At 44.0% G+C, this 21,802-nt stretch overlaps 2 protein-coding genes across 2 annotated transcripts in view; one reads left to right on the plus strand and one right to left on the minus strand.

Annotated features, from left to right (window-relative positions):
- Window positions 1-8,426, plus strand: part of LOC138688628 (protein ELYS-like) — a 36,986-nt gene extending 28,560 nt beyond the window's left edge. The window contains exons 29-32 of the mRNA XM_069800575.1: window positions 1,171-1,273; window positions 2,182-2,288; window positions 2,828-3,012; window positions 5,869-8,426. Coding sequence (XP_069656676.1) covers window positions 1,171-1,273; window positions 2,182-2,288; window positions 2,828-3,012; window positions 5,869-7,758 — 2,285 coding nt within the window. The 3' untranslated portion in view covers window positions 7,759-8,426. The remainder of the gene's footprint in view (window positions 1-1,170; window positions 1,274-2,181; window positions 2,289-2,827; window positions 3,013-5,868) is intronic.
- A 2,850-nt stretch (window positions 8,427-11,276) lies between these two features.
- LOC138688629 (saccharopine dehydrogenase-like oxidoreductase) lies at window positions 11,277-21,113 on the minus strand. Its single transcript, XM_069800576.1, has 12 exons — window positions 20,937-21,113; window positions 20,571-20,683; window positions 19,501-19,581; window positions 18,901-19,030; window positions 17,621-17,670; window positions 15,858-15,988; window positions 15,203-15,320; window positions 13,921-14,040; window positions 13,768-13,824; window positions 13,127-13,238; window positions 12,203-12,284; window positions 11,277-11,468 (listed from the first exon to the last, which is right to left on the minus strand). The coding sequence occupies exons 1-12, from the start codon at window positions 21,025-21,027 to the stop codon at window positions 11,363-11,365; spliced, it is 1,191 nt and encodes a 396-aa protein (XP_069656677.1). The 5' UTR covers window positions 21,028-21,113; the 3' UTR covers window positions 11,277-11,362.
- Between the last annotated feature and the right edge of the window lie 689 nt (window positions 21,114-21,802).

Raw genomic sequence — 21,802 nt, forward strand, 5'->3', positions numbered from 1 at the left:
GAAGATGTGTAAACACAGCTACAGTCAGGATCGGACAAACAGAGCTCAGTCCGCTCAGCTCCTTATAACAAAAGTTTGCTATTCCTGGGAGAGGTATGCAAGTGTCGGAGTTCTGCGTCCGAGGTCTCGAAACAGTTTGTAGCGGGGAGCGTGTACTCCAGTATCAGCGCATCATATGCAGCCTGATTCAGTCCTAAGCCTGAGATGATTCCGGAGGATCCTGGAGAGTGACTGCTGCTCCTGAAGCTCCCCAGCTCCTTTTCTTTTTCAATAAGAGCAGTGCCCAGACAGGGACTCCGTGTACATGGGTAAAAGGGGTTCTCCAGGTCTGAGTGTTTCTAGTAAGATAGGTCAAAACATTTGCCTGTCTGATTTTAGCTGCCCTGTGTTTGGACAAGAAATCAAGGGTGCTTTTCCTTAAAAAGAATGAGAAGGTCCTAATCATTAAAGAACAACCTTATGAAGAAAGTTTGTCATTGCCGGACTATGGTACAAACAGTTCTGTACAATTTCAGTACTCTGGGAGCGTTAGAGGGCAGTCAGTATAGCTCTTGTTTGGCCTGAGCTAGCAAAATTATCCCAGTCCTGCGTACTGTCTGCAAAGGTAATTGTTGGATCTGGAGGAAGCAGACGGCAGAAACAAAGAAGAAGAGGAGGAGGGTGTCTCTAAAATTTGGCCTGTTGAGAGAAAAGCAGGCTAGCAAGCAGTTGGGTTTCAACACCACCAGTCAATCGCTAGAGAAAAGAACAGGAGACAACCCTAGATGCATTCTTGTAGAAGAGGGGAAATGAAATCAAGAAAGGAAAGAAGCATTGCTGGGATGAGTTAAATATCCAAAGAGAAATAAGAAAAACTTATGACCCAATTTTAAGAAGGAGGGGTGTTTCCCGAGGTTTTTATGTATTAGGTCAGTACCATATCAAGTTGAGTTTGTAAACAGAATGTCAATGGCCATGTTGTTTTCTTGACGGAAACTATGCATCAGACTTCTTGTTTTACTGGACAGAAGAACTCAGACCTTCTGTGCATTTGAAGTCTTGGTAGCGTTCTTTTGTTAGATCACCATCCTAGGTGAAATGCGTTACGGCTCTCTTGAAAATCATATGAGCATTTTAAAAGAAATGATGTTAAGTGCAACAGGGAAGTCACCCATCTGTCTGTTTTTGTAGGATTTGTGGAAGAATCAAATGCTGACCGTCTTACCCTTCCTGAGGATGGTAAATGGTTGTTTAAAGCTGCTGAGGCTGCTACTTCTGGGACTGCAAGTGAAGGGTAAGTTTATGAAATAGATACACCTTTAGGTTCACACAACACGTGACTGCTGGCTTTCCTGTGTTTGAAAACTATGATTTTTGAGCTGGTATTGGTTCTCTCCTGTGTTCTTAAATACAACAGGTTTCCTGTTCCTTTCTGTCTGTGGACAGAACTAATGTGGCATGAATAGAAGTCAAATTGACGAGCTGTCAGTTTGAGCCTTTTTTCTCAAATCATTGCAGACCCCAAAGTAGTGGGATAAGGATTTCATTCAGCAGGCTATATGCACCTTCGTACAGTTTGAGGGGGTTACTAAGCAGATACTGTGAAGAGAAGCCCTGCTTTTGTCTGAATGTTATGTCGGTGAAAATTACACCTGAGATTCCTGTAACTTTAGTGGGTTTATTGTGGGGCTTGAATACTTTCTGGCAGTATTTTATACACTTAATTTCTATTTTCTGTGTGTGGTCGATTAGCATCTATTTGTTTCTGGAAAGGGAAGCAGTTTTCTCACCAGGTACTTTAAAAGCTGCAACTGCTTAGTGAGAGACGTTAGCGATGAAATAACCCTTAATTTCAAGCGGTAACTTACAGTGGCACAAACTTTTGTTCAGTTGGTTCTAGACCTCGAGTATGGCAGTTGCACTCTTTCTACGGAAGACAAATAATATATTATTCTTTAATACAACTCTGTTGTTATGTTATTACCCAGTGTGAGATAGCTGGGAAGAATGTTAAGTACTTGATTTGTTGCACAAGATGAGTCGGGAATTGAATGTCGATGTGTTGGTAAAGGAATTTCTCGTTTTTCTTAGTTTTTTTCTGTTTGGAAACTTGAAGACTTTACAGTGAGAAAGTAATTTGTAAAGCTCTTCAAGGTTTGTTTTGAAGCTTTATGATGGATTTCTCTCTTTCTGTTCGTGCAGTGAAGCAAACCAGCAGGAGTCCAAAATGTCCTCTTCATCAGAAGAAAAAGCCATACCAGTTGCAACAAACCCACAGCTTTCTGAATCCCTGCAGGCAGAGGGTGAATGTACGTACAGTATGTGGGAGATGTCCTGTGAGTTAAGGTAGCTGAAGGCCTCAAGTAAAACGTGCAGTTTGCCATAGCGCTACAGGTGTCTCAGACTGAAGTAGTACTAGCATGTTACCGCTACCTTTTATTAAACTGTGGAGAGAAGAATACCCTCCTCAGAGAAAGTCCTTGTAGCAAATGCATAGCCAATGTTCCTGTTCTGGACAAAGGTACTGAGAAAACTGGTAGAATGTAAAATGTTAGAAGGAGAGATCATTATTTATTTCGGTGTTGTACACCACTAGTAATTTGTGTGCTATGGGATCTGCTGCTTGAGTTACTATTTTGAAAGATGATGCATCCCTCAGTATTCAGGCTGTGAAGAATAACTAGCTCCCAGGTAGATGGTTTTGGTTTCTAGCGCTTGGGGAAAGCCCGATGTATGTGGCAGGATGGAGAACTGTATTCTTGGCTCCTGCTCCCTCTGTTACTTCCTGTTGCTTAAACGCATCTCATTTATAGAGCAGTTAAGTTAAAATCATATAAATCTCTTCCAGCTGTGATACGTATCCTTGACAGCGAGGAAGTGGCCAGTACTCATTCAGAAAATTGCCTTGAGGGGAAGCGTGTGGATTTCCCTGAAGAACGTAACCCAGAAGCAGCTGGAGATGAAGGAAACGTTCCTTTTCCACAGGAAGAAGTAACTGTTTCTAACAATCTTCCTAAAACTGAGGAAATTAATGTAAGTAAACTATTTTCCCATTTTCTACAAAAGAGAAAACACCTTGCAAATTGAGGACAGTCCTGTCTAACTGACAATTAGAAGGCACGCAAAACCCTCTCAGTTTCTTTAGCTGGGTAACACAAGTCCGAACCTCGTTGGGTAAGGGCAGATAGGTTTTTCTCCTATGCATTTGCTGTACCTATAACACAGAATAGAACCTGTCAAGACTTGGGCCTTGGAGAGCTGTAGGAGTGCCAAAACCCGCCTAAATATTTTTTAAAATCACCATGCCTTCATTTGGTTTGCTAGACTGTAAATGTTTCTTATTTGACTTAAAAGAAGAAATAGTTTTAATGTTAAAGACAATAAGAAAAGTTGGGGAGTGCAGCTTTTCAATACCGGAGGCCGTTTACCAAATGACAAAATGACGTGGGAACCAAACTCATTTTCAGAATGATTTGGGTGCTTAGATCCTTTGCTATTTGTTCCTTATTACCATGAAGAGAATTCCCAGTAATGAGTTAATTTCAGTGTCAAGATATTTCCAGCTACCTAAAACTCTTTTGTGTGTGTGTGTGTGAAAATCTGGGGTTTTTAACATCTCAGCTTTGTAAAATATGAATTTTAAAAGGTTGTTCACAAGGGCTGAAAATCAGAGCCAGAGATTCCTCAGTTGTCGCAGGTTTTCCCCATTGTTCTCGCTTCTGCTGGGGCCGATGAGTGATTTGGATTCATTGTGGATGTCCTCTAAGTACCATATAGAGTATGCTGTTGATTTCCTGTAGGGTTGTACTCACAGGAATTAGTAATAGTTAGAGTGAAATACAAAGTGAAAGGTAGGCGTAGCACAAATAGATTGGTCTTAAGCAACAGAAGATGCTTCTCGGTGTCCCAGATTTCAGATGAAGTTGAATAGGCAGTCGCTTACGTCGCTCGTCTCGGCTTTGGGGTTTAGGACAATGCTCTAGAGAAGATGATTATAGACTTGGGAATACATAAATCACTCACTTGTGGGAGTAAATGGAGAATTTGTGATGGGAGGAAGGGAGCCGGTATGTGAGACGGTCACAAAGCTGCTGCAGTCATTCCTGTAGCAGTAGAGTGAAGGTTTTCCTGCTTTCGTTATGACTGGTTCTTACTGAGTTATACGTAAACATGTCTTTTTGGCTTGTCTACCTGCACTGAATTTAGGACAAACTACTTACTACTTTCTTGGTCGTAGATTTGTAAGCATAAAAGGAAAGTTTATGCAGACTGAGAGGGTTGTCAAACATTGGAATGTGCTGCCCAGGGAAGTGCTTGAGTCACCATCCCTGGAGATATTCAAAAAGCGAGTGGACAGGGTACTTCAGGACATGGTTTAGTGGGCACGGTTAATGGTTGGACTCGATGATCTTGAAGGTCTTTTCCAACCTAAGTGATTCTACGATTCTATGATTCTATGACTAGTATTTCTCGAATTTAGCTTTGAAGCGTGGCATGTTGCTAGATGCGTGTTGCGCAACTACATGCACTTGTTCTCAAATTTGCGCTAATACCTCGCTTGCAGTCTGTGCTCCCTGCCGTGCTGTTAATGGCTGGTGGGAACCAGGCTGGAGTTACCCTGTTGCTGTACTTTGTAACGCCGGCTTACGACAGGGTAGAATTGCTGGTGGTCGTGAAACTAGTCTGGTATTTGTACTCGGTATTGCCGTCACCTTCGTACTTCGGGAGCCATCCATCGGAAACTATTAGTAATTACAGCTTTTAGCTTTTTTCCTCGGCGAGCCCGCCTATGGGGGGCATCTCCGTACTTCGGGTGCCATCGCCTGGAGACTGTTAATGATTACACTTTTTACCTTTTCTCCTTGGGGAGCCAGCCTAGGGAGGAGAAATCTTCCCGCATCTTCCCCTTCTCTGCCAGGCTAATTCCAATAGTGTTTGAGGACTTTGAAAATTTGCATGTCCTTGGGCTGCTGAAACCAGCATGGTCCTGTGCGAGGTCTCCTGCATGTCATGCAGGTCTTGTTTAGGGTTGAACAACTGTTTAAGAATACGATAAAAGATGATGCTTTAGCAACTTTTGACAAGGCAGGAGGCAAGAAAATAAGCAGCTTCTATGGAGACTCCCGCTGAGTGGCTTCCTCCTTCTGCCCTCTTTGGCTAGCACTATAACTTAGAGGGTTGGGCAAAGGTCTTCACGCGTTGATTAAATTACCTTGGCCACCTGAGTCACTTGAAATACATAACAGAGACTACTTTTGTTCTTAGCATAAAAGCTTGAGTGTCTCATGTGGCTCTAGCAGGAGAGAATAATTGCTCAGTATGGGGAGCTACAAAGGCTGAGATGGAGGTATTTAGAATCTACGTGTTGTCTCCTGCAATCCAAGTGATTCCTTAAAGTGCGGTGTTGAGTTGTGCGATGTGATACCTGGCCAGTTTGACTAAGTGCTGCGGTGACAACTATGATGACCGAAACTTTAAGCTTGGGGGACATCGTTGTACTTTGCCCCGTTAGATGCAGAGTCGGTCACTCTGTGTGGATTTGTAGTCAGTCCGGAAAGTACTGCAATGTGATGATTACTGCCAGCTGGGTGTACAGCTTGTATTGTAAAACTGCTCACTTTGTTCACGGGTGGTGGCAAATCGTTAGTCATGAACAGAAGCATCAGAAATGGAGCATGTGATTGCATGCACAGAATACTCTGTTCTCTGTCCCTTAAGCGCATAAACTTTTCTCTGTAGTAGAGAGTACATTGTATGTTTCTAACTTTACATTTGGTGGTGATCTGAAAGGAAAAGCAGCATTTCACTGTCCTCAGCTTCATCTAGCTCAGCCCGAAGTTAGTCTGTTTGGTAACTGATAATGCATTAAGAGACATTTTTTAACTTTAGGTTATTGGAGATGGTGCGGTTAAGGCACAAACCTCAGAAGAAGCACCTGAAACATCACCATATAGTGAACTACATCCCTCAGGCAATCTTCAGTACAGCTATGATACTACAGAGCAACAGTTTGCATGTCATTTGCCTGATAACAGAGATGGTGAATGTGATGCAGCTGAGGGAGATGGAGAGCTTTTTCTATCTCAGAGTAATTTTACTTTCGTCTTGGAAGGAGAAGAAGGTGAAGCAGAGATGGGAGACCCGACATTAGTAGATGCTTCTAAAGCAGCTGGCACAACAACAGAGGAAAAACCTGTCAACAGTTTAGGAAATACTGAAAACCAAGAACGTGTTACCAACTCGGTGTCCACTGTAACTGGTGATCAGGCATCTCAAAATATTGCAGAGTCGCTCCCGTATGTGCCTGAACCCATTAAGGTAGCTATTGCTGAGAACTTACTGGATGCGATCAAAGACACAAGAAGTAAAGAATTTACATCGGAAGTTGTAGAACAATCTATTCACGAAACCATAGGTAAAAAGGTAACCGGATTCCAGAAGGCAAAAGCTCCCTTAAGAACTGTGCCAGAAGGAGTGGAAGACGAAACCAGCGTACGTCAAGTAGAGTACGGCATCGCTCCTAGAACACGTGCAAGGGGACAGCTGAGTAGAAGTCTAAGTACTCCGTCGGCAGGCACTCAGCAGCTACTGAAGACAGGCAAACCAGGTCTGTTTGCACTGTCTCCTAGGAGAAGTACCAGGCGAACAAAAGAAGCACCTGAGACTTCTAGTCTTCAAACAGAAGAAAATGCTCAAGAGGAGCAAACGCTTGTGATGCCTGTTACTCCTAGGAGAGGCAGGAAGCCTAAACCAAGTACTGCAGAAAAAGTAGAAAGCAGTCTTTCTGATGGACAAACATTGTCCCTCCCTACACAGTCCGTAGCCGCTACTCCAAGAAGAAGATTAAGGAGAGCGAAGGAAGCTGCAGCTGAACTCTTGGGAGAGGCTAATGAGGAAACTTGTCTTGCTGAAGGTAGCATTATCGCTTCTGCTACTTCCCAAAGGACTAGAGGAGGGAAAAGTTCAGCAGGAGGTCAAGAAACTGGCCAGACTGACACTGGTCATAAGATAAAAACGTCAGTCAGTCCCAGCAGAAGTGCAAGAAAACTGAAAAGCGTTAATTTACAATTTATGGAAAACATTGTCAAGGCTCAAGAGGTGCGGCCTAGTGCCCAACTCCTTTTACCGGTGGCAACTAGAAGAGGCAGAAGAAGAAAGATGAGTTCATCAGAAGTTTCAGAAAATTCTGACCTTGATCTGTCTAAATCATCGCTTCCTCAAACAGAATTCAAACTTCCTGTCACTCCGAGAAGAAGTGCTAGGAAGGGGGCACAAAATCTCCTGGCAGACACAGAATCTCTCTCTGCTCAGAAAGACACGTGTGCAGGTGGGAAAGTGGGAATGCTTGATACTCCTAAGAGAAGAATAAGAGGAGTCCCACATGCTAAACTAGAAAAAACGGATGCTCCTGAGCAAAGAGCTGCCCAGCCAAACGAGGAATCAAGCACACCCAGGACTACAGTAGGAACAGGGCGTTGGGGCAGAAAGAGGCAGTCAGTATTGGAGGAGAGCACAGGGCAGGAGGCCTTCCCCCAAGGACCTGGTGGCAGTCCTTTGCTGCCTGAAGACAGACACCCATCAGGACATGCCGAAACATCAAGAACTTTAACAGATCGTATTACAAGAGCCAGATCCCGTAAAACTTGTACGCATCAGAAACTGTCTCTTGAGGAAAATGAGTCCTTCCTTTTCTCTCCTCCTCTCACAAAGCTGACAAAGAAATTTAAAGGTAGGTGCACAATGTTTATATGCAAAATAGGGCATATTGCTGTTTTGTAAACCACAGAAAACAGCTTGTGAGGATGGCTTCAAGTATGGTAAGAATATAACCGTAGGAAATAAAAAATTGGGAAAGAGGCATTTCATCTTTTTTCTGAACTCTCTATGACTGCCTGGCTAGTTGTGGTGGAGACAGGAGAGGAGGCTGATCCGAGTACACTGAAATGAAATTTAAGCTTAATTTTTTGTCATGAGCTGAATGTCTATCTGTTTTGAAAACCGGAGGGTATATCTTAATATGTGGTTGTCATCACTTCCCTCCAGTGGAGAAATAAAGGAGACATGCTTTCAAATTCTGTTAATGTTTTAACTTAACATGAGCTGCAACTTGCAATAAACTATACAGCTGTTTAGTTATATGGTTGTTTTTCATGGGCATATACTTTGTTAGTGAAGTTACTGCTCATGGGGTTCTTTGTATTGGAGTACATGGTAAAAAAATAGTTTTTGAGATGTGTAAGGACTGTCGATGCCTCTTGAGCATAGTATCTTTCATTATGTAAGTGCAGGTAAAATTGCTACACTGGCTTATTTTTGTTTCACTATTTACTGTAAAAGAATGGATCTCAAGAGGCAGTTACTAGGCGAAGAATACCTGCACATTTTTTATAAACCCAATTGGACCTTTTATTTCAGGAATCTGTTGTGCTTTTGATTATTAGCTGTAATTTAATGTCACTGTCGTTTATGTATAATGTACATGAATGTTAAGAATGCATTGTCATTTTAGCTGGAAAAGAAGACCATCTTGTGCAGCTTAAGGATATAGACCCGGACTTGTCTTCTCAATTTGTCTTTTCACCCCCTCTGTTGAGGTCAAGGAGAAAAAATAAATCTAGTATTTCCCAAATTGTGAAAGAACCAGTAAGTAAAAACTCTAGTTGTTTCACGTTCAGAAGAATAAGAGGAGTCCCACATGCTAAACTAGAAAAAACGGATGCTCCTGAGCAAAGAGCTGCCCAGCCAAACGAGGAATCAAGCACACCCAGGACTACAGTAGGAACAGGGCGTCGGGGCAGAAAGAGACGATTAGCGTTGGAGGAGAGCACAGAGGAGGAGGCCTTCCCCCAGGGACCTGGTGGCAGTCCTTTGCTGCCTGAAGACAGAAACCCATCAAAATGTGCTGCAATGTTAAGATCTGTAATGGATCGTATTACAAGAACATGCCTAGTGTGTCAATAAAGCCGCAGATAACTCTCAGGGTTGTCAGTGCAATACATTTATTTGCTGGAATTTCATCGGTTCCCATGTAACTAATCAGAAATAGCCTAGGTGTTGATTTCTGGTGGGGAAAAAAACAAGCTACAGGCAGAAACCAGTCCATAGTTTCTTGTGAGTTGTTAGGCAATGCTTATAACCTATTAGTCTAGGCCAATCTGAAAATACAAAGAGAGAATAGGATTTCAAGTAATAAGACAGCATTTGTTTCCTATTCCGTTTGCACTTTTGTCTTCTATGCAAAACTTCCAGGTTTCCATTCCAGGAATGCTTTTTTCACCAAAGCGGTCAAGATCATGAGTCTCTTTGATATGCCTGGAGATAAATGTATCGCGGTTCCTTTTGAATTAAAGCTGTTCCTAAAATACGATGCATTTTCCAATGCACTGTGCTGTGTGGATGACCGATCTGTGAGGTAGAGGGAAAAATGCAAGTTACGGTCACTGATGTGGCTGTTCGTTCAGGTCACTCACTCCTTGGCTGTGACTCTGACCTGGCAAGGTCCAAGAGCAGGCTTATCCCACAGCAGTCATTGGTGTGGTGTGCTTTGCTGTTGCACTTGGTTTAAATCCAGACTACACCGTGAATTCTTAGTGAATGACTGATTGCTTGTATTTTGATACTACGACTGCAACTTCAATACACAGAGAGAGAAAGGTGAGGAGGTAGGTGTGCGATTTCTATGAGCACCAACAGCACAAGCATATGTAGACTCCTTTTGGAAGCAGGACGTTGGGAACAGTCTTGAAGAGGGGAAGTTTAGTTCCAAGTTAACTGCAGTACGCACATTGTCCCATAGCTTTCCGAAATACACTCGTGTTTATTGCAGGGAACAATTGGACAAGTTAAAATTGGACTTCTCAATACACTTAAGCCCTTAGAGAGGCAATTTGTAGCTTAACTATCTCATTATTTAAGTGTTCAGTGGCTCTGTGGAGTTTGACTTGCATGCCCACAAGCAAGAATGTATATGTTTCTTAATCCATTTAAGGGACTGACAACGTAAGTGATGCCAGTTAAGCGATCTCAGTCTCCGTCAAATTCAGTGATGGCTTTTTGTAGGAATTCTACTTGTCTTAAACTGTCTTTCCATTCACTGCCATCAAACTCTTCTCATGTAAGGACATAACTGACCAATCTTCTGGGTGCTGATCTTTTTGGCTTTGCCTACCTGAACAGAATAGTTGTGATCTCAATCTTCAATACAGCTGTGATACTACAGAGCAACAGTTGCATGGGATTTGCCTGGTAATAGAGATGGTGAATGTGATGCAGCTGTGGGAGATGAAGAGATTTTTCTACCTCAAAAGAGTAATTTTCAGAACTTTAGGAGGAAAATTTCGTAGGTAAAGTACTTCAGTAAGGGTCACCAATATTAGCTTTACTCATTACATTTTTCATTTGTCTTATCTAGTTAATGACATAATGTAAATAATCAACCAAAAGGAAAATAATATTAAGAGCCATATTCAGTTTTCCTCCAAGGTTCAAAATAAAGGAGGATGTAGACTGTGAAAACCGAGATGGACTTAACAGGTTTTGGTAGACCTTAGCTACAACAACAAAAAAAACCCCCAACAACCACCACCACCACCAAACACCCCACCCAGAAAAACCCTGAAACACCACCAGCTTGTAGGGCCACTCAGGCCTCCCAGCCCTGGCACCGCTGGCCACCATGAGGAGAAGAGCTGCCGTGCTGCTGATCACGGTCTCATTGACAAACCCTACTCTTTGTGCTTTCTCTTCTATTTTAGCGCAACTCACTACAGGCAAGCTAGTAAGAATGAAAGTCAACATCCCTTATGACAACAGTACAGAGTCACCTGGTCTCTATAATAACCCAGGGGAAAAAAAAGAGACAAAACTGTTCCTTAAGCTCTGAGAAACAACAACTACTCTTTTATTTCACTGGGGGCACTAAGGCTTTGAAAGCAAGAACATCACAAAGCAATAGCACCCCTCCCAAACAGGCATGAGGAGTAACTAGTTGTTTCATCTGCTAAGGCACTTGTTATCCAGGGCCTGCCTGCTTTTAATAGTTGCAGACTGGGGCCAAGCAAGAAGGCTGTGGCTGATTGTGAAGCAGATGCCATAGTGGTTCCGTTAAGTACTAACTTAAAACTTAGAAGAGATCAAAGAAAATTCTAGAACTAGTACCCAATAAGTCACTGATTTAATATGCTTGGGAATTAAAACTCAATACCCTTTATGGGCTTGCTCGCTATAGCAAATAGTATTGTAACTTTTAACTCCGTTTTTCTTCTGTTTCTGCTGTAAACAATAGCACAGTGAAACTATTTTATGATTAGGCTTTTACAGCCAAATGAGTTTTATTGGAGTTAGACCCAGGAAAGGGGTTAGTTCATACAGTTATGTCTTGACTTCAGAGTTCAGGCTTGCTAATAACAGAGAACTCAACACCACGTTTGTTGAGGCGATCGATCAGTTTTGTTTTGGAGAAAGCAGCTCCTGGAGAATATACACCACCCCTGTTAATGAAAATCAAAAGAGAAAAACATTAGTGGTACAGTGAGTGAGTGAGACCTTTTTTTTTTTTTTTTTTTAAGTCAAAGATGTATTTCACTGCCTGAGAAAGAAAAAGCCACTCCCTCCCACAGGAGAGCGTGTGCAGAATTTAGCAAGCTGGTTATATTCATAGGTTCGTTTCTACAGCCAGCACACTCAACAGAAACCATTCCATTAACTGAAAATCCAGACATTGATGCAACAGATGCAGCAAAAGCATTTCTAAAGACGTATGACTACATCCTTTCAAACTGAAAGGCAGATGAAGAGTAAATGGCTGTGAATCGGTATCTGAAGGTTTCATGTATTATTTTAATAATGACCTTAGAATTATTACATATATATATATTACACATTACTACATAGGTGTATTACGATTACACGCATAAAAGTACATTGAAATGCGGTGGATTGACCTTGGCTGAATGCCAGGTGCCCACCAAGCCGCTCTATCACTTCCCTCCTCAGTAGGACAGGGAGAGGAGAAAATAATATGGAAAAAAACCCCTCACAGGTCAAGATCAAGGTGGTTTAATAAAGCAAAAGCAAAGTGTGTGAAGTTATCTCCCTTGCACAGCCATTTGGGTGAGGCAAGACAAAAATCCACAGGGTTATGAGATCTGCAGTTCCCAAGAGAAACATACACATATAGTAGCTTTAGGGGAGATCAAGCTGTTCTGCATGGGAAAGTACTTACCGTTTAGGCAGACAAGCTGCATCCTCCAGAAGAGATACAGCTGCTTGAACCATTGCAATTGGTGTAGCAACATAGCCAGGCTCTGACAAAAAAACAAACAAACAAAAAAACCAAACGAACGATGTACAGCATGTTGAAATGTAGAACGTAATCTCGCTCTTACCCACAGCGTGCTGAAGAATAATCTCTTTGGCAACGAAACAGCCTTCCCCATTTAAGAACAGCTTTTTTACCTTGTAATCATCCCAAGTAGCTGGTGAAGTCCCTAAGATCTAATCTGGACAAATCCTGCTTCAACTACAGGCCTATAACCACACAACAACCATGAGCGATCACCTCACGGGTGAGAGAGGGCTCTCCATTACAGCAAGAGCTTTCCCCATTCTGTGCTTAAATTCAGACTTTTGCTGTGAGACTGCTGCATTCAGCAGTTATTTAAAGAAGCTATGCTTCATTAACTCCTTTCTGTATATACATTCTTGCTGTCTCCAAACCTGACTTCAGGTGTCACCTCCCCTCAAAGGAATGACCTGAACACAGGTATGTTATAGCTAGAAATGATAACTATGCCAGATCTGCTTAAGTTCACTCACAGGGGACTGGAAATAAACAAGTAGTAAGTCCAGGCTGCAACAACTGAAAACTAATGTTAAAGCACTCTCCCTTTAACTGCTCTACTCTGCAAAAATGAAAATTGGAACGGGGAAAGTCAGAAGGAAAGCGAATGACAAGGCGGCAAATGAAGGGGCTATTTCAAAAAACAGGTCACAGTGAATGCTACTCTCCAAGGTAATACTCTGTAAAGGCTGCTGACTTTGTCCATGCTGCAAGTGCTCCTCAAGGGTGAGTAGCAGTGGAACCATAAACTTCTTTTCGAGTAGGCAATGTAAGGCAAAAGCAGTAAGCTGCTACTGACATACATACCTGGTCCTTTCACTTCAGTGCAGATCTTTACATTCGGTTTGCCATGCTGGGGGTCTTGCCCCTCACTGTAACCCTCGCCAAAAAAAGTCATTGTAAAAGAGGTTCCATCCATCTGTAGTGGACAAGACAAATGTGGCCACCAAAACAGTAACTCGCTTATTATCAGGCAAGCACAAGTAGTAAATACAGGTATCTATTATGCCAAATACTATGATCTATCTAAATATGAGAGGAGTTATTGTGAGTTATTGCTTAAAAGGTACAATCTCATCTAAATTTGTAATCACTTCCCCTTTGTTGGAACTGTTATTGTCCCGAAGTCCATTTATTCTCTCAGGGCTTTCAGTCCTGGGTTTGTACTACTCAGTCTCCCCGTTGACAGATTTGAGTGCTGCGAGCCATCCATGTAAATACATCAGACCCAGCAACATGACCCATTTTCTCCTGGTATGAGTTGCACATACTTTGATGTCTAATAGCAGAAGGCATGATGATTTAAATATTCAAAGCTAACTGAACAGGCACACACAATGTGCATTTAGAAATTATTTCTCTGGGACTAAGCAGCTGACTCTAGATTACTATTCCACCATTATCACAACAAATCTATTCAGTAATTGCGATGGAAAACAGTCAGCTACCTGTTTCTGGGTTGGTCCTTTCTTTGTGAAGAATCCAGCAGAGAAAAATTCTGGGTACTGTATAAGAACAGGGGAAAAAACAAACAAACAACAGTAAACTAGAGGGAAAAAAAATATCCGAACACTTAATTCTTTTGTGTTCTGAACACTTACTTTTGTCAGAAGTTTTCTCCCAAAGCTAAACTTCACAAGAAGAAGAAATAAAATGCCGGCAAACATCAGCTTGATAACAGAGCCAAGACCACCTATGTTCACATAAGCGCCATACTGCACCTGAGGCAAAAACATATTTCCAGTGGTAGAATTTACATTAAAATTTTTGCATCAGTGCATTTGTAAAAATGAATCTACCCCCAAATGAGGATGCAATTGTTTGATACAATAGATAGCTGTTTAAATAGGGCCTTAGACAATTGTCTTGGTTCTAAACAACTCTTTGAATAATGCTTCACTTTATAATTCATTATGAGAAGACAGTGTAACTACAGAATGGCGAGGGAGCGAGCAGGGTAAACAAGAGTGGAAAACTTTAAAGAAAGATGCATTTTGGTATCCAGTTCCAGGCTTCTTTCCCAAGATCTTCCTTTCCTCCTCTTACTGCTTTAGTTTAAGACAAACTGACGCCTTCCTTTAGAATTTTGGAATAGCAATGGGAAGCCTTTCTCATGAGTAGTTTCCAAGCATATTTTCAGAGCACTGTCTCACCTTCATCTCTTTAACTGATGCCTGTGATTCTGCACAGCTGTTCTGTACATTGTTGGTGCTGGTCTCCTCTCAGGAAACCATGGAAAACAAAAACTAAACACGACCACCACTTCACCTTGCCTTTACTCTGCACACCAGAGACCCAAGCATCAAAGAAGTCTCCAGATACAAATGAGCAGCATACGAATTCTTTATCAGAACGTTTACTACACTATACTGACCTGACTACAGTTGCACAGGCTACAATTACAATGCTTTTAGAAGCTCCACTGATTAAAACAAGAAAAGCCTCTGCACAGGAACAGAATTTAACGTATTCATCATTCCCAAAAATAAGGAAGCCTACCTTTCAAATATTTCTGTGACTCAGGGCTTCCATTCCCTACAAATACAGGCCCAGAAATCAGATAGCATAAGAACCCTGCAAGAGACTCTCGTATCTATTATGCTAGCAGCAATAAGCAAGCTCATCAGGCAGAGTATCGAGTAGCATGAAACCGGCCCGTGCACCCAGAAGAACCTGGACCACATCAGGTCAAACAGCTTGCAAAGGAGATCAACAGCACAAGCCTCCTTCTTTACAGAAGCAAAAGCACATCGCAGTTCATTACTATTTACCTAACTACAGAAGCCCTACTATGCAGATCTGCACTAAGAACAGTTATCACATAAAGGAAAGATGCGCTGAAAATGCTAATAAAGACATAGTATACCAAAACCAGTAACTTACAGGTGTTTCCTGCAACTCTGTGTGCAAGTAACACTGAGACCGTTTCACAACGGAACCATCAGATCCCATGAATCGAATGGAGTACTCTTTGAATTGCTGATTGTAAAACACAAGTCCTCTGCCAATGGAAAAAAGAAAGTCAGAAAAAATGTTCAAATGTTCACGCATACTGAAAGCAACAGATCATGACAGCCCTACCAATACTGGCTTTTTCCTCAAGCATTTCTATGACGTCACCTCTTTCCACTGAAAGCAAACCATTCCAAATTTATCCCTGGCTCAAGTCAAAATTCCACACACTACAGCGAGGATGAATTTGATAATCAAAAGAATACTCCCCTCACATTTCTTTTTTCCTTCTACCAATCGCTTCTGAAATCAAACACAAAAGTTTGTGTTTGTCTAAAACTCTCTTAGAACAAGTTAACTTTGAGACCCAGTAAATGCTGGGACATGTTCTTTATTTTCAGTAAAATAGGAACAAATCAGTAAAACTGAACTTATCTTCAATTCTACTAGATGAGTATCCATCCATTCATATTACGCTGAAGTCCTAAATGCATCTTTTTAGTATTTAGCAATACGTTACCAACCTCTATAGTAAATACTGGAGCTGTTAGAAGACAGCGTGTTTCACATCTTACGCTTCTCATACCTGCTTTTAAGTTTTGCACCAACTACTGGAACAGGGGCATATCCTATCTTTTTTCGAAGCTTCCTCAGGTTGTCTTGATCCGCAAGGCCATAAACAGCTGACTTCCAGGTCCCATCATGTGCACAAGAGCCCTGGCAACATACCATGAAACCGTAGTTAATTCAGTATCTGAAGGTTTCATGTATTATTTTAATAATGACCTTAGAATTATTACATATATTACACATTATTACATAGGTGTATTACGATTACACGCATAAAAGTACATTGAAATGCGGTGGATTGACCTTGGCTGAATGCCAGGTGCCCACCAAGCCGCTCTACCACTTCCCTCCTCAGTAGGACAGGGAGAGGAGAAAATAATATGGAAAAAAAACCCCTCACAGGTCAAGATCAAGGCGGTTTAATAAAGCAAAAGCAAAGGCCGCATGCAGAAGCAAAGGAAAACAAAAGCTTTATTCTCTACTTCCCATCAGCAGGCGATGTCCAGCCACTTCCCGGGAAGCAGGGCTTCCGGACACAGAGCAGTTGCTCCAGAAGGCAAACATTGTACTAACACATGCCCCCCACCCCTCCTCCTTTCTCTTAGCTTTTATCACTGAGCAGACATCATATGGTATGGAATACGCCTTTCGTCAGTTTGGGTCAGCTATCCTGGCTGCGTCCCCTCCCAGAATCTTGCCCACCCCCAGGCTACTGGGTGAGGGCGGGGGGAAATACTGGAGAGACAGCCTTGATGCTGTGCGAGCACTGCTTAGCAGCAGCCAGAACACTGGTGTGTTAGCAGCACCTTTCTAGCACCAATACAGAGCACAGCACTATGAGGGCTGCTATGGGGAAAATTAACTCCATCTCAGCCAGACCCAACGCAATCTCCACCCCTTACGCCATGCCATTTGTGTCATGCTCAGGTCCCACCTAAGTTAATACAGAGAAGATTTTATATTTTTTTATATACATATATATATATACATATATATATATATATCTGCCTCGTTGTATTTAATTCTCATTACTAAATCCCTGCTTACCTACACTTACAACTTATCCTACATACTTAAACCACCTTTATACCCAACATACAGGTTTATACACTCTCATTAACTACTGTTCCCTGTCCTCTAACAGACAGATATTACTCTCCCAATCCACGCACTTCCCCCACTCCTCCCAATGCTCATAAGAACAGGCTATGACTTGGGCCCCATCTGGCAATATGGGTGCTCAGGACAGGACAGGAGAAGCAGTATGTTCAATTGCTGGGCACCAACACTGTCTTGGTTTGGGTCATCGTTGCATTATTTAAACAATGACCTTACAATTATTACATCTATTACACCCTATTACAATTATTACATACTTTAATGCATGTAATGCTAATACATGTACCTTGAAACATACCCCCCAAACAAAACAAACCAACCAACCCACCAAACAGCCAAACACTAGGATTACTGGCAACACACTGTGTATCTGTTACAGTTTACTTATGTATGAATCCTTCCGACATCTCTGCAAAATTAAGTTATTTCCTGAAATGGCTTAACACAACAAACTTTCGGTAGACAGCCTATGCAAATGAACCTTACAAAAGCGTGTTTGCTCGCATACTTCTGGTAGCTCCTAAAGCTCTTGGAGCCATCACCAAAGAACTGCCAGCTTGTTCCTTGGTCTGAATGAACGTAACAACAGTTATTCTAATGGGCTACGGTGATGTCACCACAAATACCTCTCAGTTTCCAAGAAGGCGTAAACCAACTAACCTCAGGCCCAGATTTCACCTTCAGGAAACTTTCAACAGCAGTTAAGGTACCTTTAAGGGAGGAGAAAACATTACTTGGCATATACAGTTCATTAGTTCACAAAGCCAGAGTACACTCTGGTAGACTCAAACAGCAGGCCACTGACACTGTTAGTTGAAAAGGCAGAGTCACATCTTTACCTCAAAGTAAAATAAACTACGATTAAGTTCCACAGCTGTTTTAGTTAGCAAGTATCAAACTTCTTGCGTAAAGTACTTCAGGAAGGGTCACCAATATTAGCTTTACTCACTACATTTTTCATTTGTATTATCTAGTTAATGACATAGTAAAAATAATCCACAAAAAAAAAAAAAGGAAAGGAATATTAAGAGCCATATTCAGTTTTCCTCCAAGTTTCAAAATTAAGGATGATGTAGGCTGTGAAAACTGAGATGGACTTACAGATTTTGCTAGACCTTAACTACAAAAAAACCAAACCAAACAAAAAAACCCCACCAACCCCCTCCCCCAAACCTCAAAACACACACAAGATATCCTAAAACCTTTAATTTTAGCATAGCTTGTGTTTTGCAAAGCATGCTTAGTTGTGATGAATAGCAAAACAAAACAACTCCTCCAAATTCTGCTTTGTTTTGCTTTGCTCAGTTCCTTCTGAGAGCGTTAAGACTGTACTTGTGGGGGCAAATTTCAATATAGCAAGCAACTGGATAGACAGCTGGTAATACCCTAAAGGCCAAACAGGAAGATATAAAAGACATCCTTATTCAAAACAAGTATCAGACATCAAATTATAACCCCACGAACAACCAGATACTCATTTCCATGCCTCTCCTCTCCCTTCAATCAGATCCAGATTGAGTTTTATTAAACTGAAAGCTGATGACACACTCCAACGTAAAGCAATCCCACTTTATAGCTCTTTGAACGGTACATAAAAGCAAAACATTCCGATACTTTTCTCAGCCCTTCCAATTGCAAGTCAGACCTGATGAACGAAGTATCCTCATTTGAGCTTAGGAGCAAGTACTATTTGCACAGAATGGGATCATCTCGCATCTTTTCTCAAATATATTTATCCTCCAATCTTCTCCAAGCTAATGGGAATATGATTTACTTTTCAATCTTTATTTACCAGGTTTGGTTGAAACCCATCAGCTGGTAAAGGCAGGCAAAAAGAGAGACTGAAGGAGTCTCCACATAAGCACTGCTGCTTTGGGAAGCCAGATGAAAGCATGATCTGCATTTCTTTTTCAGCATAAGGTCACACTTAAGTAAGTCACCTTTCAACTTGTCTCTGGTGTACAGTACTCCCATATCAGCTGGTATAGAGTCAAAGCCACAGCTTCCAATGACATACACTCCCTTTTCCGCAGCTTTTTCGTTGTATTTCAGGTACATTCCTTCCAGAAACTAAAACACAGTCAGAACAAGCATTTTAAGCAGAACTCTGTACTCGGCCACACCCAATATTAGCCATCAGCGCTTTACTGTCTTATCACAGCACCCCACATACTTCAAAACACTTACAAGCATCTTTAAGACAGATACATGCCACTCCTGTCTTACGGTATGACAGTATCCCAGCAGTGCAAAGAAAGGTGGCCTGCGCAAAATTCCTATGTAGAACCACAACCCAGACGCGAAGCAGAACTCAAACATTTTGGATTTCCAGAGAGAACCCGAGAGGCTCTTGTCTCTAAGTAAGAAAGCTGTCCAACTAATACACATTAATGCACTTTAAAACAATTAATGCATCTTAAACCAGAAGATCAGGAGGCAAAAGCTGTCTTCACGTTCAGCAACGTCCGCAGAAAAATACTACACAAATACCCCTTTAACAGCTCTTTGACAGAAGGTAGCATTTTTCTACGGTCACGTACCTGGGGTTCTCCACAGATGTCAATGCAGCTCACACCATTTTCAACACAAGCTTCTACCACAGGCTCTCCAAAGAATCTATACTGTAGAAGGAAAGACCACCACACGTAACAAAAAATAAAACCCACCCACCACAGCTCACCCAGCGTGCTTCATCTAACAGAGCCGCCTACAAGAGAAGTAAGCCCTTGGTGGGTATTGGTTTTGCTACGTGGGGCCGAAACGTAATAGCACTTGTGGGTTTTGGGGGGCTCGGGAGAAGGAACAGCACAACAAACTTCATCACTGATGATGCCGTTTGCTGCACGGACTGCCGCACCCTGTTTCTCTCCAAAGGTAAGACCACCAAGGCCAATTCAATGTGTCCAATCTCAAGGTATGCTTTTTGCGCTCCTGTTATCAGCATATTCTCTGCTTAAGTACCCCCAATTTCAAAGACGTCATCGTGACCCAACTTCCAGCTCTTGTACTTTGAGCCCCTCCAAAGGCGCTGGAAGTATCGCCACTGAAAGTTTTAAAGGGGCCAAGAACTTGGAAGAGCATCTCTATGGGCTTCTTTTCCACAGATTTCCATTTCTTTTCAGCGCTAGCACCCCTGAAACCGTTTTGGCCCAACCCAAAACTCCTCCCCACTATTACAAGCAGTTTCTTACGCTGCCTGTGAAAGACTCCCCCCAAACCACAAAACGAGCAAAAAAAACCCCCCGCCGCCGAACCGCCAGCCAACCCTGCCGTCCTTCAGCGAGAACCGCCCGCGAATTACACCAGCAGGAATCGTGCTGGGCAAGCTTCAGGCGACCCCAGGACACGGCTGCACTGCTGGCTCCCTCTCAAAAAGCGCCCTGTCAGCCGGACGGCTCCCGAAACCCCGCAGCCCAGCCGCAGAGGCTCCCGGTCGCCGCCGCAGCTCTCCCCGCCCCGAGCAGCGGGGCGCCCAGCCGCACGCAGCCGGGGAGCGGCGGCCGAGGGAGGGGCAGGCGCCGGCCGAGGAGGGGCAGACGCCGGCCCGGGCTCTGCCGGCAGCCGCGCCCGGCGGACGCCGCGGGAGCACCGCCCGCGTCCCCGCACTCACCGGGCCCACGCAGTTGAGCACCAGCCGGGTCTGCCTCGCCACGGCGGCCAGCGAGGCCGCGTCGCCCACGTCGCACAGCAGCACGCCGACCTCCGCCCCGAGCGCCGCCTTCCCTGCGCACCGGAGACCGCCGTCACCGCCGCCGCCCGCCGCCTCGCTTCCCGCCCCGGGCCGAGCCGCCACCTCCCCGGCGCGGGCCCCGACGCCGACGCCGACGCCGACGGCGGGGGGGGGGCTCGCCCCGCGTCGCCGCCTCAGCCCTTCCCTTCACAGCCGCCCGCCGGCGGCTCCCCGCGGAGGGGGCCGGGGCACGGGGGCCGGGCGGCGGCGCTGCGCCAACACCACCCCCCCCGCCGCGGCCCGTACCCAGCCTCTCGGCCGCCCGCTCGAGCACCGCCTGCGGCTTCTCCCGGCTTTGCGGCGCAGCTTTCGTAGCTGCTGGATGCTCCCGCGCCATCAGCAGCCTTCTGCGCTTGTGGTCCGGTGGGTGCTAGCGCTGCTGTAAGCAGAAAGCTTCGCTCCCGTGACGGAGTGCCTTCTGTCTGCAAAAGTACCACCCCGGTTGCTGGAGGCTGCTTGTGATTTACTCCTCCCTTAAGAAAGAGCACTTTGTTTTCCCGAACCAGCCTCCCCAGCTCTGTGCCAGCAGAAACGATGCAGGGATGCCACTTGCGAACACGTTTCTCTTTTCCTCTGACGCCGTCCAGGGTGCGCTCCTGTGAGAAACACACACGGCAGTGAAAACTCATTCCTTCCCATCTCGCTCGCCATAGCAGCGTGGACATGCAACCCCCTGTTTGGTGCGGATTTACTCCCGTTACAGCCAGCTCTCGGGCAGAGGAAAAAAATCGTGTCCTGGATCTTTCTTTTTACTTTTAACGCGTAACCATGGCCTTGCTAGTAGGGAACAGGTTTCTTTTTGAAGTTAGCGCATTTCGTACTGCGAAGCTTAACGGTTGATGCCAGTGCCCGCCAAGTGGTGGGAGGGCTGGTGCCACTCTGCCCGCCAAGTGGTGGGAGGGCTGGTACCACTCTGCCCGCCAAGTGGTGGGAGGGCTGGTACCACTCTGCCCGCCAAGTGGTGGGAGGGCTGGTACAACTCTGCCCGCCCGGGGCTTCCTCCTTGCGGGCCGCAGGAGCCTGGCCTGGGGCACCCCAGGCCCGGGGGTGTCTCTGAGCCAGACCCGTGGATGTGGCCGCTGCTTTCCCGTTTGCAGGTTCGGCCAGTAGCG

The sequence above is a fragment of the Haliaeetus albicilla genome, chromosome 13, assembly GCF_947461875.1.
Source record: "Haliaeetus albicilla chromosome 13, bHalAlb1.1, whole genome shotgun sequence".
NCBI classification, from domain to species: Eukaryota; Metazoa; Chordata; class Aves; order Accipitriformes; family Accipitridae; genus Haliaeetus; species Haliaeetus albicilla.